The following is a 14,412-nucleotide window of genomic DNA, read 5'->3' as shown; positions in this document are numbered from 1 at the left end:
CCTGAAATTTGATATTACAATTACTGTTGGAGAATAGGAATGATTGAATGGTAGTTTTTGAAATTCGTGCTTATGGGAACAAAGAGTACAAAATGGTACTAAATTTGGTACAATTTTGATTTGGAAGAACGGATTGAGCTGGAATCCTGAAATTTGGAATTAAGATTACTGTTGGAGTGGTGGATTAAGGTAGGTTTCGAAATTCCTACTTATGTGTACGGACAGTACTATTTATTTAGTACAATTTGGGTTTGAGTGAACGGATAAAACTTGATTCCTCAATCTTAGACTGAGGGTGAGGAAAGGGTTCTTATAAACTATGAGTGTACGAAAAGTACTAAATTGGATTTGGGTAAATGGAAATCCTTAAATTTGGAATTGATATTACTAGGACTAAAGTAATTTTGGAAATTCGTACTTAGAGTACAAAAAGTATGAAATGCTACAATAGAGATTTAGGTAAACGGATAGACCTGGAATCCTGAGATTTCTGTTGGAGTGTAGGATTGAGGTAGTTTTGGAAATTCGTACTTATGGGAACGAAATGTTCTAAATGTTACTAAAGTACTTAATGGTATTCCATTTGTTGTTGGGTGTAGGGACAGTGCTGGAATCTGTATTTTTTAGATTTAGGGTGAGTATTGGTGTGTAACGTTGGTCTCGCTACGGCTGATATTTTTGAAAATCGAAATAAAGGTGTACGAACAGTACTAAAATAAAAATAAATATAGATTAAAACTGGTAATAGTGCAACAAAATTTTCAGTGTTCTCCATTATATGATAGTTTATTTATGTTTTATATCCTTTCCGCATACGAAGTAGCGGGCACTTTGCTAGTAAAGATATATAAAAAAACGCTTTTAACCACGTTTTTTTATAAAAATATTAAAAAATAAAAATAATCTATTATGGAGTACATCCAAACGCAGTTTGTAGCCTACACTATAACCTTTCCAACGCTATCCCATTCGCAGCGGTACCTTATATGGAACCGAAGAAATTGCACTTTGAGCATTTATTCCAATGTTTTTTTTTTTTAATGTTTTTCCTATACTTTAGAGTTTTTCTAGACTGCAGACCTTCGGGCGGGGCTTAACCTCTGAAGTATGTCCAAAAACCGGCTACGCGGTCCAAAGTTTTCCTACATCCAAGTTTTTCCGGTACTTTAAAGTTTTTCTAGTTGTTTTTTTTTTTTTTTTGCTATAGCCTAATGTACATTTGTCCATAATATAATCAAATTTTTAACGGTATTACAGTGTGTAAAATTTGCATCAAATCAGCCGTTCCGGAAATATGCAATTTTTATTTAATACTTCATTGGGGCGAATTAAAAATACAAAATGAAATAAGATGCCATGCAAATCGGAACTTGGTTGTAAACATAAAATGAAAATAAACATGATTTAAAACATACGCTTTTTTATTTTTTTACTTTTTCACTTAAGTAAGACAATTCTTAATTTAATCTTATCTAAAGAAATTTAGTTTAAAACTATTAAAATCAGTGTGCTAAAATAATGAAAGAAATGTATTTTAATGATGACGAGTTTGTTTTTGTGTATTAAATAAAAAACGTTCTGTTTCATTATTAAGATTAGAGTTACAAAACTTCTTAAATGGCCATACATAAAAAACGTATTTTTTTCTATCAAACTAGATTAGTATACACAATTAAAATGTACTGAGTGAATGAATAAATGTTAAGAAATAAATATTCCATTTAAATAAATGGGAATCTTGTTTACTTTAAAAGTTCACAAACTACAAAAGCATTAATTTGACGTGGAAGAGAACACGTTCACCGACAATTACTTTTTTTAATTTAAAATTTAAAAGAAAATGCAAGAAACTGTACAAGAGGTTAATGGGTAGGTATATGAAATTATTTGTTAAAATATGTTTATTCTTCTTTTGCTTTTTCACTTTTTTGTAACTATAAAACAGATTTCGAGAGAATGAAAAGAATTTTACATGTTCGTGCCAAATGCATAATTACGTAGGTCTCCTTTTTCTGATTGTTTTTTTATATATATTTTATATTTAAAATGTCCCTGTAATTTATAGAGGAAATATATTACTATAGAGTATGTTATTATGTTTTGTTTAATGTGGAAAATCTTTTTTCTTTGATAAGTCCATATTTACATTAATGTAAATATACATTAATATAAATATGGTCTACTATACAAATACAAGAAATTTTATTTATTAATTTAAATTGGAATATTGCATTCCAAATACATATAAGCTTTATATAAATGTCCCATTTTTTAAATTCTCAATTATTTTCGATAGGAATCACAATATTTGTAACATTTTTAATAGGAATCACAGAGACTGCATGTTCAATTTCAAAAGGATCTCTGAACGAGTATTAGGCTGGACTAGGGCAAAAAAAGTTGTCGAGGAGGTACCAATTGTAGTGTACGTATATATTTATTTTATCTATCTTACATATTTGAAAGATATTTACGACTTACAAAGTTTACTCTCTTCGAGAGTTAGGCTGAGAGCCATTCAGATAGACCTCTCTAAATCGGCTCCAATTCGTGTAAAATAAAGTTCGTTCAGTCATATATTTGGTCTATAGCCGTATGGGAGTATACAAAAACTCAAATTTGTTTGACGGCTGTAGGGTTTGTATGAGTTTCCGACGTCCTTAACTCTGCATGCGAAGACTCCCTAAAAAAGAATTATATATATACAAATGCCTCAAATCCAGTCATCAAAGACCATGATAAGGGGAATTGCCAGCAGAATATTAAACTGAGAGATCGAAGACCGGATATGCTTATACATACCACACTCTAATTTTTACCCTATGAACTAAGAAAAAGACAATTTTTGGCGGCTGTAGGAGGAACTTTCAAGGCCTTTATGGCGAGAAGTATGGATTTACAGGGTTCGGTTAGAGGACTGTGTCAAGTTCCCACTTCGCCTCAATAAACTCAGTAAGCTCTACGTAGAGGAAGCGGTAAGAATTTTGCAAAACGCACCTGGTTGTAATGTATCGAAGTCAATCTGACTGGCAACCTCACGGCGTAGAACTTCGTCCCTTCTCTCACTACGTAAATCAGAATCTCTGAGGATGTGGATGTGACTGAAACAATCGAGCTCCTTCTCTGTCGGTGTCCTAGACTGTCAGTCTAAAGACATAGACTGTTTGGTGTGTTTGAGATGGTATCTCACAAAAAAAAAAAAATTACAATCTCCGCTTGTGATGCAGCCAGATAGAAAGCCGGATTTGAACCTAACATACGTATATATGTATGTTGGGTATAAATCAGCTCATGTGCCAAGATATAAAAAATCCCAAAATTATGCGATATTGTAATATAGAAGAATACATGGATGTGACACAAGAAAATGTTTAATACTGAATATCTCACGAATATTGAGTACTCTCCCGTTTTATTAAAAAGAATTATGGAGGAACATTTGTTATTTGTTACCTCAGGTAGATTGTATTAGTTGTTGAAAACAGACTTACCAATTCACCTTGGTACGAAATAAGTCCAGTTCATAGAACATTCTCCCAGTTCGAAATGTCTGTCTTTAAGCAGTTTTAAACAGAATAAATGTTCTTTTCATATTATAAATATGAATTTTCAGTGATTATTATTCGTGCAACAAAACGATTACTGAGTTAATAATCCCAAGAAACAGACAGATGGGACAGATACAAAAGTATTAATTTGAATGTACAATTATTTATTTATTTTTTTATAAATTTGCAGTTTATCAAATTTATTTATGTCTGCGTAACATTTCAATTGATGTCAACAAATATACTTACATACATATGTACATTAGGGATATAACTTTTTGCACTTTTTTGCAGATATCGAAAATACCACCACATACCCGTGTAGAGCATAAAAAACTATTATGAAATAAGGTGTAATTTTTTCTCTATCGCGAAAAAAGTTTCCGCACCAAATGCATTGAAGTTCAGTAATGCATTTTTTAATTTTATCTGTTATAACAACATGTTTGCTTTTCATTAAAATTTTTATTTTTTTGTAACCTAATTTAAAATCATTATCAAAGCGTTCTGGACCAATTTGTTCTCAAATCGCGCCATTTCGGACCATATTAAGATTTTTTGACACTATTGCAATTTTTGGTTTTTCTTTATAAACTCATGAATTTTATGTTTATATTTATTGTACCTATCGGAAAAGAGAATATGGTGTCATTTTCAACAAACTCGCGTAAGTTACAGACCGTTTTTAATGACTTTGCCTGTGAGAAATGTATTTTTGTCTATAAATATTTATTCAAACAAAGCAAATTTAAAATTATAAGTAGAAAAAATATCAAAAGGGTTTTAGTAATTGCGGTCGGTGCTGAAACTTTTTCCATCGAATCGATCTTAGAAACGCGTTTTCATTATTACGACAAAATTCCCCACATGATACTGGTGTTGTATTTTTGAAGAAAACAAATACAATTCTCACAGGCAAGGTCAACAAAAACAGCCTGTAACTTTCGCGAATTCGTTGCAAATGACCCCATATTCTTTTGTCCGATAGGTACAAAAAATATAAACATAAAATTCGCGAGTTTATAAAGAAAAACCAAAAATTGCAATAGTGTCAAAAAATTCTAATATGGTCCGAAATGGCGCGATTTGAGAACAAATTGGTCCAGAACGCTTTGATAATGATTTTAAATTAGATTACAAAAAAATAAAAATTGTAATGATAAGCAAATATGTTGTTATAACAGATAAAATTAAAAAATGCATTTCTGAACTTCCATGCATTTGGTGCGGAAACTTTTTTCGCGATAGAGAAAAATTGACACCGTATTTCATAATAGTTTTCCATGCTCTACACGGCTATGTGGTGGTATTTTTTTGGTTATAGCCCTAATGTACATATGTATGTATATAGTTTCCAAATTTTAACTCATAAAAAATATGTATGCAAATATGATAACAATTTTACAAAAAAATTTAAGTTTTTCGAAATGCATGCCCAGGGAAATTGTTTATAAAAATATGGCCACTTTCACGAAGGAACAAAGAGAATTTTCTCAAGTATCAAAGATATGCAGAATATATTTTACTGCCTACAGCAGTACTGAAATATATATTTTCAAAATTCCAAAGAGTTTCCACATTAAACAAAAATAATTATCGCATAGATTCTTCCTTGAATACTATTCTAACACACAGTACCGAAATAAAATATTTCTTTAAAATACAAAAAATAAACGTTCCAAACAACGAAAAACTTTGTATTCGCTTAGACAATCTACGACGGTGGTAAAGGTGTTAGTTTTGCCATATATGTTGTTGTGGCATTTTCAGTAGGATGCACTATTATCGGTGTGGCTGTCGCATAATTTTGTACATATATTGTGGTTGGGGGCGTCGGCGCAGGAGGCGGTTGAGGATGATGTGAGTGCGGATGTGTATGTGGTATTAAATTGTGAGATGGTGGTGTTGGCATTTGATTATCACATGTTGCTGCATTGGCTTGTAGTATAGCTGCTGCTGCTACTGTATTTGTTAGGCAGGGGGCTGATGATACCGCCGTGGACACTGATATAGATGATGTAGCATTTGTTACATGCGAGAGCGGTGGAACGGCTGTTGTTACACTGGCCGTATGATGATGCAAATGCATTGGTATTATGGGTAATCCCGCTTCAGCTGTGGCCACCATTGTCGCAGATTGTGCCGAAGACGTTGACATTGAATTCTATATTGAGTTAAAATTAATACTCTGTAGATTCATTGCAGCTGCTGGATTAACATTGATAGTACCAGATCCGGCACCACCGCCGGCTCCAGTTGCATCAATGTAACGTTGGCGGGACATGGAGTGTAAACTGGCTGGAAAATCCATGTGGCGGGTATCTAGGAAACTCATCACACCCATTGTGGGGTGAGTTGTTGGACCTCCTGTGGCGCCTGTATGATGCGGAGTACACATAAGTGAAGGTGTCGGCGTGTCCGATGTCGGTGGAATTTGCATGTTGAGAGCAGCTGTTTGTGCTGCTGCTACCGCTGCAGCCATATGATCATAGTTTTCATTCGTATCGTCTTGGGCATTTTCTGGCGGAGTGGGGGAAGGTGAGAGATTTGGCTCTTGTTTAACAACTCGAGACTTTATGCTGGGCCTTGATACGGGATAACCTCGTTTTTTATACTCTAACCACAGAGTACGATTGTTGACACCATAAAGTCGCGCTGCTTTACAAAAGCCAATACCGCCCGCTCGTACAGCCTCAAGGGCCCTAATGAAGTTTTCATCACCTTGTGGATTAACTGAACGTTTTCGTTTTATATTGGCATTATTAGCATTATTCGCATTATTGTTTCCCGCCATATTATTGCCGCTGCTAGTTGCTGACGCATTGGCTGCCGGTGAGGCGGAGGGTGATGGTCCATGGCTGTATACCGATTGAACCATATTACTGTCATTGGGTGAGGGTGGAGACATATTTTGGGCTGCCGCAACAGCAGCAGCTGCCGCCGCGTTTGTATAACCCCCACTCACGGTAATTATTTGCGGCGAATAAGCAGAATTTTGTTGATGTTGCTGTTGGAACTGCTGCAATTGTTGTAAGTGTTGCTGCTGTTGTTGACTGTTTACAGCGTCTTGCTGTTGTTGCTGCTGTTGCTGACGTTGTTGGTGTTGTTCGCTACTCGAACTGTTGTTATTGTTGGCATTGGGATTTTGATTGTTGTTATTGCCAATTAAATTGGTGGGACAGGATGGCATCGAAAAGCGTGAATAATTAGATTCAACAACCGTCCATTGTAAACCTGGGAAGGGGAGAGAGAAGAGAGTTGGTGGTGAGAAAGTTTGTTTTTCCATCATCAACAAAAATGAAAGAGAGCCATTTGAATTTTTTAGTAATAGTAAAAGTTTACTTGCAAAAAACTACTTTAGAGCATTCCAATTAACTATAATAATTGTTTGTTTAATTTTTATTTAACAATTAATAAGAAAATTTAAAAACTGTTTTGATTTTCTTCATTTTTTGAGAAAGAGAGAGTTTGAAGAATTTTAATGGTTTTAAATATTTACTAAAAAAGACTGTTTTAAATTATACATCAAAAATAAGGAAAAAAAAAACAAGTTTTTAACTGAAATTAGTTAGATTCAAAATCATTTATTTAAAGGACTCTGTGCTATTTTTAGCTCTCTCCTGTTCCCAAGTTTATTTTATATACGGTTTCAAAAGCTGTTTTTATGGAGGTTGAAACAATTTGTAATTCACGTCATCATTTTAATTTTATTGCACTTAATGTTTAATTAAACAATTTAATTTTGTTAGAATATACACAAAAAAAAAACGTTTACAATAAATTATATCAATTACAAGACTAAAACATTGGTGCTTCGATTTGATATCACGTTTTAATTTTTTAAACACATACTTCCAAAATAATACAAAAAATACAACTTAAGAGAAAAGGGGTTAATGTAGCGAAACGCAGTGATTGTTCTTGATTTTAACAGGCGAGACATTTTATAGCTACAGAGTTATGCAAAAAAGTATTTTTTTTTAATTTTAAAGAAATGATATTCATGAAATTGCAATAATATTTATTTAAATGTTTATAAGACTCTAAAAACTCATTATGAATATAAAATATAACAATAATGATTTGTTTAACCTTACCCTGAGTGCGAAAAATATGTATGTAAAATAAGTAAAATATAAAGAAGTTTGATGCATTTGGTGACGTTAAATGACAAGGTGATTACTATGTATTATTAATGATGCGTACTGACCGTTTTTAAAGTTCAAAAGTATGACTTTAAATATAACTCGCAAACGTGTCTAGCCATATCTTTTGCCCATATATCGCCAGATATATTTCATACCTAAAAACTATAGATTTCCCGGAATAGAGTACACTTTAATACTGACCGGGAATATAAGTGACAGATATACATACATACATATTAGAATTATACGACATACTGCTACATCAACAATACTATAATTACCATATATTCACATAAACATATGTACATATGTAAATAATTTTACGACATTAGTAGACATCGAATTTTTGCATATTTTTGAAATTTGAACCAATTGTAATTATGTTATTATTAGACAGCGGAATTTTATGCAACCCACATTTTTGGTCCAATTCATGTCAAATTTTGGGACTGGGCATATTTTTGGCTTCTGATTGAATTGCAATCGAATCGAGACATATGACATATACAAAATGCTTACATTTTGCATATGTAAAAAATAATATGTGCATATGCATTTTATATATTTTATTTATTTATTATTCGTACATTGTAATGCCAATAAGTCAAATAGACCCAAGGTAGCATCACCATTAATACAATCCCAGCAAAATTTGAAGGAAGGGGTTCCATGCGATGACGTGATTTCATGGCATCTTTTGCATTGGTTCAAACAAAGTCGTGAAAAATCCGATCTTTTCATTAGCATTTGAAACAATGCAAAGGAAGTCGTGAAAGATCCGATCTTTTCATCAGAATTTGAACCCATGCAAAGGAAGTCGGGAAAGATCCGATCTTTTCATCAGCATTTGAACACCCAATATATATGAAATTTGTGTTTTATTTATACACATTTTTCTAAATATATAAGATTAATTATTTACAAAAGGCTTGATGTTGTCGGAGACTCGAAATCACAACCAACGTTGTTAAAACTCTCGTCGTAATGATGTCATTGCAAAGGGTTGGTGAATATGACATGCCAGCATTGGTGGAAATGACATGCCAAAGCATTGGTGAAAATGACATGTCAAATCATTGGTGTAAATGACATGCTTTGGATCCAAAAATTAATAGCATCTTTTGTCCACGCTCACATAAAATTCATCGATGAAGATGCTAAAAAGATGACATGCCAGATCACTTGCACCCATGAATGAATGGCATTTTGCTGGGATAATTAAGCTTATACACATGACCAGATAATAAAATCATTCACTATTCCGTATAATTCAAATAATTTAACAAAAATCTATATAGCAAATTCAAAGTACATATAAAGAAAAGTCAAAAACCCAGGAATGTTTTGGCTTCCCAGCCAATAAAAACCAAATAAATTAAAAAGTTAAACCCCATGTTAACAATTCGTAAAATCTTATCTAAACACTGTTGACTAGTGCCAGATATAATATCGATGCAATATGCAATAGTAGACATCAACACCGTATGCGCGAGCTGCCTCCTCACAAAAAGGTAAATAAAATGTCGTACAATGCAGTTTACGCAATATAAAGATGACTTTGGGGAACAAAGCATCAATATGAGCACTAAACTCAAGCTTGTGATCAATGTATACACCCAAGCATTTAACTTATTCACTACTTCCACAATATTGTCATTCATATAAATTGTAAATAGATGGCTACTCTGCCGAATAGAACCAAATAACAGTGATTTTGTCTTGCTAACGCTAACAATGAAATTATTCTGCTCCACCCAATCAATTAAAGTTGAATTTAAAGTTGAATTTATAACAGGTAGTAAATACGCGGCGTTAGGAGAGTGGAAAAACAGGTGGATATCATCAGCGTATATAAATGGAGAACATACATTCATATCAATAGAGGCATTGACATCATTGATGTACAAGATAAAAAGCAAAGGACCAAGAACGGATCCTTGCGGAACTCCACTGCTAAGTATTCACTACATAGTTTTTGAATGAGAGTAGCATAGTCTACTCTGTCAAACGCTTTAGACAAATCAAGTGAAACCAATTCGCCATTATTACCCATATCTACAGCCTCTCTAATTGTCTCAGTAAGATGCAAAAGGTGAGACACGGTACTGTGACCACGTCTAAATTCATATTGAAACGGATTTAGTAGTTTTAGATTTTCAATGAAGTTTAACATCTGCTTCTTCATAAGATGTTCACAAATTTTTGAAAGTGAAGGTAGAATACATATTGGACGTAAATTGTCCACCGAGGATAAAACCTTTGCTTTGGGTATAGGAACTACTCTGGCAACCTTCCATGCTGCCGGAAAAACGGAAGTCGTAAATATTATAGAAATGAATTAAATAATTCAATATATAGGGATATATAACTTTAATAAAAGGAATAGGAATACCATCCGTACCCAACGCCTGGGATTTAATGGAATTCAAAGCATTAAAAATGTCTTCCTCAAAGACACAATCAAAGGAAAAAAAGGATGCTCACCTAAGTACCCAGATAAATCTACCCTATCAACAACTGGGACAGATACAGACTGAACAAATGAGTCGTTTATCTCATCAACATCAAACTGACCACCAACATTTCCCGAATGGTCACCAACTAAACCGCCAGATCGCAAACTACTCGTATGCAACAAATATTTCAATAACAAACAACTTCTAATGCGGATTTTATGAAAGTACAGACCCCGTCGACAAAAACCATATATGGGTTTTGTGTTGTTAGATGGGGTTCAGATTTTATGGCATCGTCTAAACATGGCTAAATATTGTTTTTTTACAGCAAATCGAGGCAATATCTCTAAAACCAATTCGAATCTTGTTTAATCCTCTGAAGCAAACTTGTAGATAAGAGCTTGACGAAAATATTTAGAGAAATAATCAACTCGAGAAACTGCATTTATTGCCTCAAAATTCATGATATATCTGAAAACTCCATTATTTTGTATATTTCGCACCATATCTCCAAAACTGTTACATTATTCGTTGATTTATCTATGGAAAAATATGTTATTCACAAGTCTTCAGAACATTCAATTCTTGTAAAATGCCTCCTCTATCAAGCCGTTTCTAGCATATTTTTTAAATACAATTTGATAAATATATCCACAATGCATTGAAATTCCAAATATGAAAATAAAAAGACAGTGTGAACATTGTTTGAAATATATTTTGGAGAAAGCATGGTGCAAGAAAGAAGGTGATACAATAATACGTCTTCATTTGCTGTCAAAACAAAATTTTAGTCAAAAATAAATTACAAATATTTATTTAAGCTTCGGGAAGAATTGTTTGTTTTGTTACCGTTTTCTTTTACATTTTGTGTATATTTCGCGCAACAAATGTTGACAGCAAATGAAGACTACGGTCTGAATTCGCCTTTTGGATCACCTTGTTAAATTCACCTTGGTAGAAAGTATAATATGAAATACCGACTAAACAACATGAAATAAGTAGTTTAGAGTTTCAGAATGTTCTGAAAAAAATACTGACCACATTATTTGTAAAATTTTTGCGAAAGGTTAGTTGGTTCGACTCCTGACTAGATTTCCAGAAATTATGTAGACATTCATATATTTTATCGATTTTCACCCGCTAGATGGAGGTTTTCCTAGTTCATCTGTTAATATTGCAGAAGGCCACAAAGCAAAATTCTTATTAGTTTTTGAGATACAGCCTCGAACAATGGGAAAAAGGATTGCTTTAACCCGGTTTAGATGAGGCTGTAAAATCCAAACCCGATCTAACAATGCAAAACCCAAGTAGGGTTTTTGTAGTCTTAATATGTTCTTTCAGAAAATGTCAATTATAAGTTGTTTGCATTTTCAGTGTTGCACAGTGTAATAGGTACAAAAATGTTATTGAGGAACAATACTTTGGTAATTCCCCAAGAAACCATAGATTTGTTAATTTTTGCAAGTAGTAGAAAATTCTTAATTTAGTCCGAATTTGTTATAAATCGCAACAAAACTTTGTATATTTTGACAGAATATTGTTTCGAGGACCAACAGCAAGAGATTTATTTACACAGAAAACCGTAAAGTTTATATTGCCATAAAAAAAATTACATTTTTTCTATGTTGGTATTTGCAATACATTTGTTGTCTAACTGTATATCAGTGTACATTTTGATATGGGGCCCATAGAACGGCACCTCCCGGTTTTGGTGTTTCGAAAAGCTAAGCTTCATTATCACTCCGAAATGACTGAAATTTAGTATTTAGTACTTGTTTGGGCAACAAATCTTTCTCCCAGAAATTTGTCAATACGGATTTACATTTTGACATAGACCCCATAGAATGATACCACCCAAATTTCGAACTACCGAAACTATGGTATATAGTATTCATTGGAGATATACTACATACCTGCAGAGAATTGTCGTTATAGGCACACAATTTGACAACTTGATTTTTAAGGTATCTGCCTCGTTATTAAACTCTAAGGCCCATACATATATACGGACGTATACCCAGGGCGTGTGTGGTGAAAAAAGTAGATCACATGTATTCTTAGGAGAACTACCGAAATACGTCGAGCGTATACTTTTTGTAAGTTGATAATGATAGCCCCCTATAGAACGTACCTACCGCTTTTTGATACTTTTGAGTTTTTAGCGACAGTACCTAACCAAAATTTTTGAATTTTAATATTTGGTCTTCATCGGTGAAAAAAAACGTTCTTGAAGAGAATTGTCGGTACACGTCTACATTTTGATATAGCCCCTGTGTTGCCGAATTTAACGATTTATTGGCACAAAATAAGAAAACGATTATTTGACGGTTTTATGCCCTGAAATGACGATTTTCACGTTAGCCAAAATTGCATGAAATAAAACAGTATAACTATGTTTTTAACTGAAATTAAACGAAAGAATTTAAAGAAAACGATGTTGCAAACTCCATTTTTTTTAATGTTCTTAGCAATTTCCAGCCAGATTGGCTATATTTAGGTACATATCTGGAATACAGGTAGTTTGACCTTTTTTGCCTCACATTCGAATTATATCAGTTGAAATTTTTCGTTTAGGATTGTTAATGGATGAAAATCGTCAATCTCATTGTAAAAATGTAGGAGTCCAGCTTTCTGCGCTCTTTAAGAGGTCAGTTAGTCAGTCATGACCAAAAGACATTGATGGTCCCACAGTCAATCAGGCGATATTTGAGCAAAGCAGTCATACAAAACCGGCAGAGTATTCATCTTGCTGCATTGTTGCAAACTCGATAGCCATAGGGAAACTCTCATCTGGAGATACCTTTATTATGGCGGCATATAAGTGAGATTAATTTAGCTTATGCTGTGGGTTGTATATCTTATGTAGTCAGTCTCATTGTCATAACTATAAGCGAAACCAAGCCTAGTTTTGGACTATGTTGACGATTTTGCAAATTTTATTGACGATTGCTTTTGACGATTTCCGATCGAAAACTGTCGGCAACGCTGTATAGCATTCATATTTCAGCATTCCGAAGGATTTAAAAACTTTATCGAACCAACGATAATACATTTCTGTGGCCAAGTATCCGCGTAAATATACAAAACACATTTGCATTTGAAAAACGATAAGTTCTAGGACAGAGAAGCCATTACATAGTCGATACGTCCGAAGATTTGCTTTACCACCAATGAAACCAGGTAACGTAATTTGGTGACTATGTGGGTTCGAGTCCTTGGCTTTCCTTTTACACTTGCAAATAATTTCCGATCATCATCGATTCATCTAAACGAGAAAAATAATAAAATATCATTAAAAAAAAAATTATCTTCGCCCTTACAGGCAAAATTTCAAAAAAACTTCTCATTTCGCTTTTACTGAACAAGTTTGTTATCGAACAGCATTTTGTAAAAGTTTGTAGAAATTTGTACAAACTTTTGAGTTATCGTTCAGACCTTTGGTTATATCGACGAATTTTGAAAATACTATACACTGCACACATAACAAACCAGGAAGTTCTGAGAAGAATGAACCATGAGAATAACTCCTGCATATTGTCAAATCCCGAAAAACAAAATAGAAGGAAGCCGAAGCAGAGGCAGGAGAGAGATAAATGGGTTAAAAACATTCAAGACTGGACGGGATACAGAGATGAAACCAACTTACTAAATGCCGCTAAAAATCGAGAACTTATCTACAACTAGATAACATCTATGGTTGAAATTCATTTTGAAAGATGTAAACAATAATATTGTATGATCGCTTTACATCCGAATATCGGATCCGCAAATAAAGATAGAAGAATTATGTGTAATTTCTGGGATGGTGTTCTAAAATACCTTAACTTGGGAGGTACTAATATATATGGGTGCTATATCGAAACGTGGAGCCAATGTAGCCCATTTTCAATACCAAAAGTTCTGCAAAACAAATAAAACATTAGAACAGAATTTTTGCTGTCTTCCAATTATAATGCAATTCATACGACCTCCCTTTCAACGTATAGATCGCATACGCACAATGCACCGGATAATGGTTGATCCTAAGTGATCATTGAATACCAGCTACATATTATATATTTCAACAGCCGATTAGCAAAAGAGTAATTCCCATATTTTAAATTATTTCCCATGTTTACATTTATTTTATTTTTATTTATTTATTTTTGTTTATATGTTGCGAAGAAGCCATTTGACCTATTAATGTCACAACATGCAAAAAACTACAAATGTGTTCTTCGAGTCAGGAAATGTATCTTAAAATATTACAATTCAAATCTT

At 33.3% G+C, this 14,412-nt stretch overlaps 1 protein-coding gene across 16 annotated transcripts in view; it reads right to left on the bottom strand.

Moving 5' to 3' along the window:
• Positions 1 to 14,412, bottom strand: part of BtbVII (BTB-protein-VII) — a 76,823-nt gene that overhangs the window by 43,061 nt on the left and 19,350 nt on the right. For 5 of the 16 annotated variants that reach the window (XM_073982068.1, XM_073982067.1, XM_073982065.1 and 2 more), the window contains one exon: positions 5,037 to 6,782. The exons of the other annotated variants lie outside the window; for them this stretch is intronic. In XM_073982068.1, the coding sequence (XP_073838169.1) occupies positions 5,713 to 6,782 (1,070 nt within the window). In that variant the 3' untranslated portion in view covers positions 5,037 to 5,712. Of the gene's footprint in view, positions 1 to 5,036; positions 6,783 to 14,412 lie in introns of those variants that run through there. 16 annotated transcript variants of the gene reach the window in all.

Source organism: Musca autumnalis, unplaced genomic scaffold (assembly GCF_047663935.1).
Source record: "Musca autumnalis isolate F117 unplaced genomic scaffold, ASM4766393v1 scaffold_4, whole genome shotgun sequence".
NCBI lineage: Eukaryota > Metazoa > Arthropoda > Insecta > Diptera > Muscidae > Musca > Musca autumnalis.
Note: the sequence above shows the minus strand (reverse complement) of the source record. Positions and strands in the feature narration are given on the sequence as shown.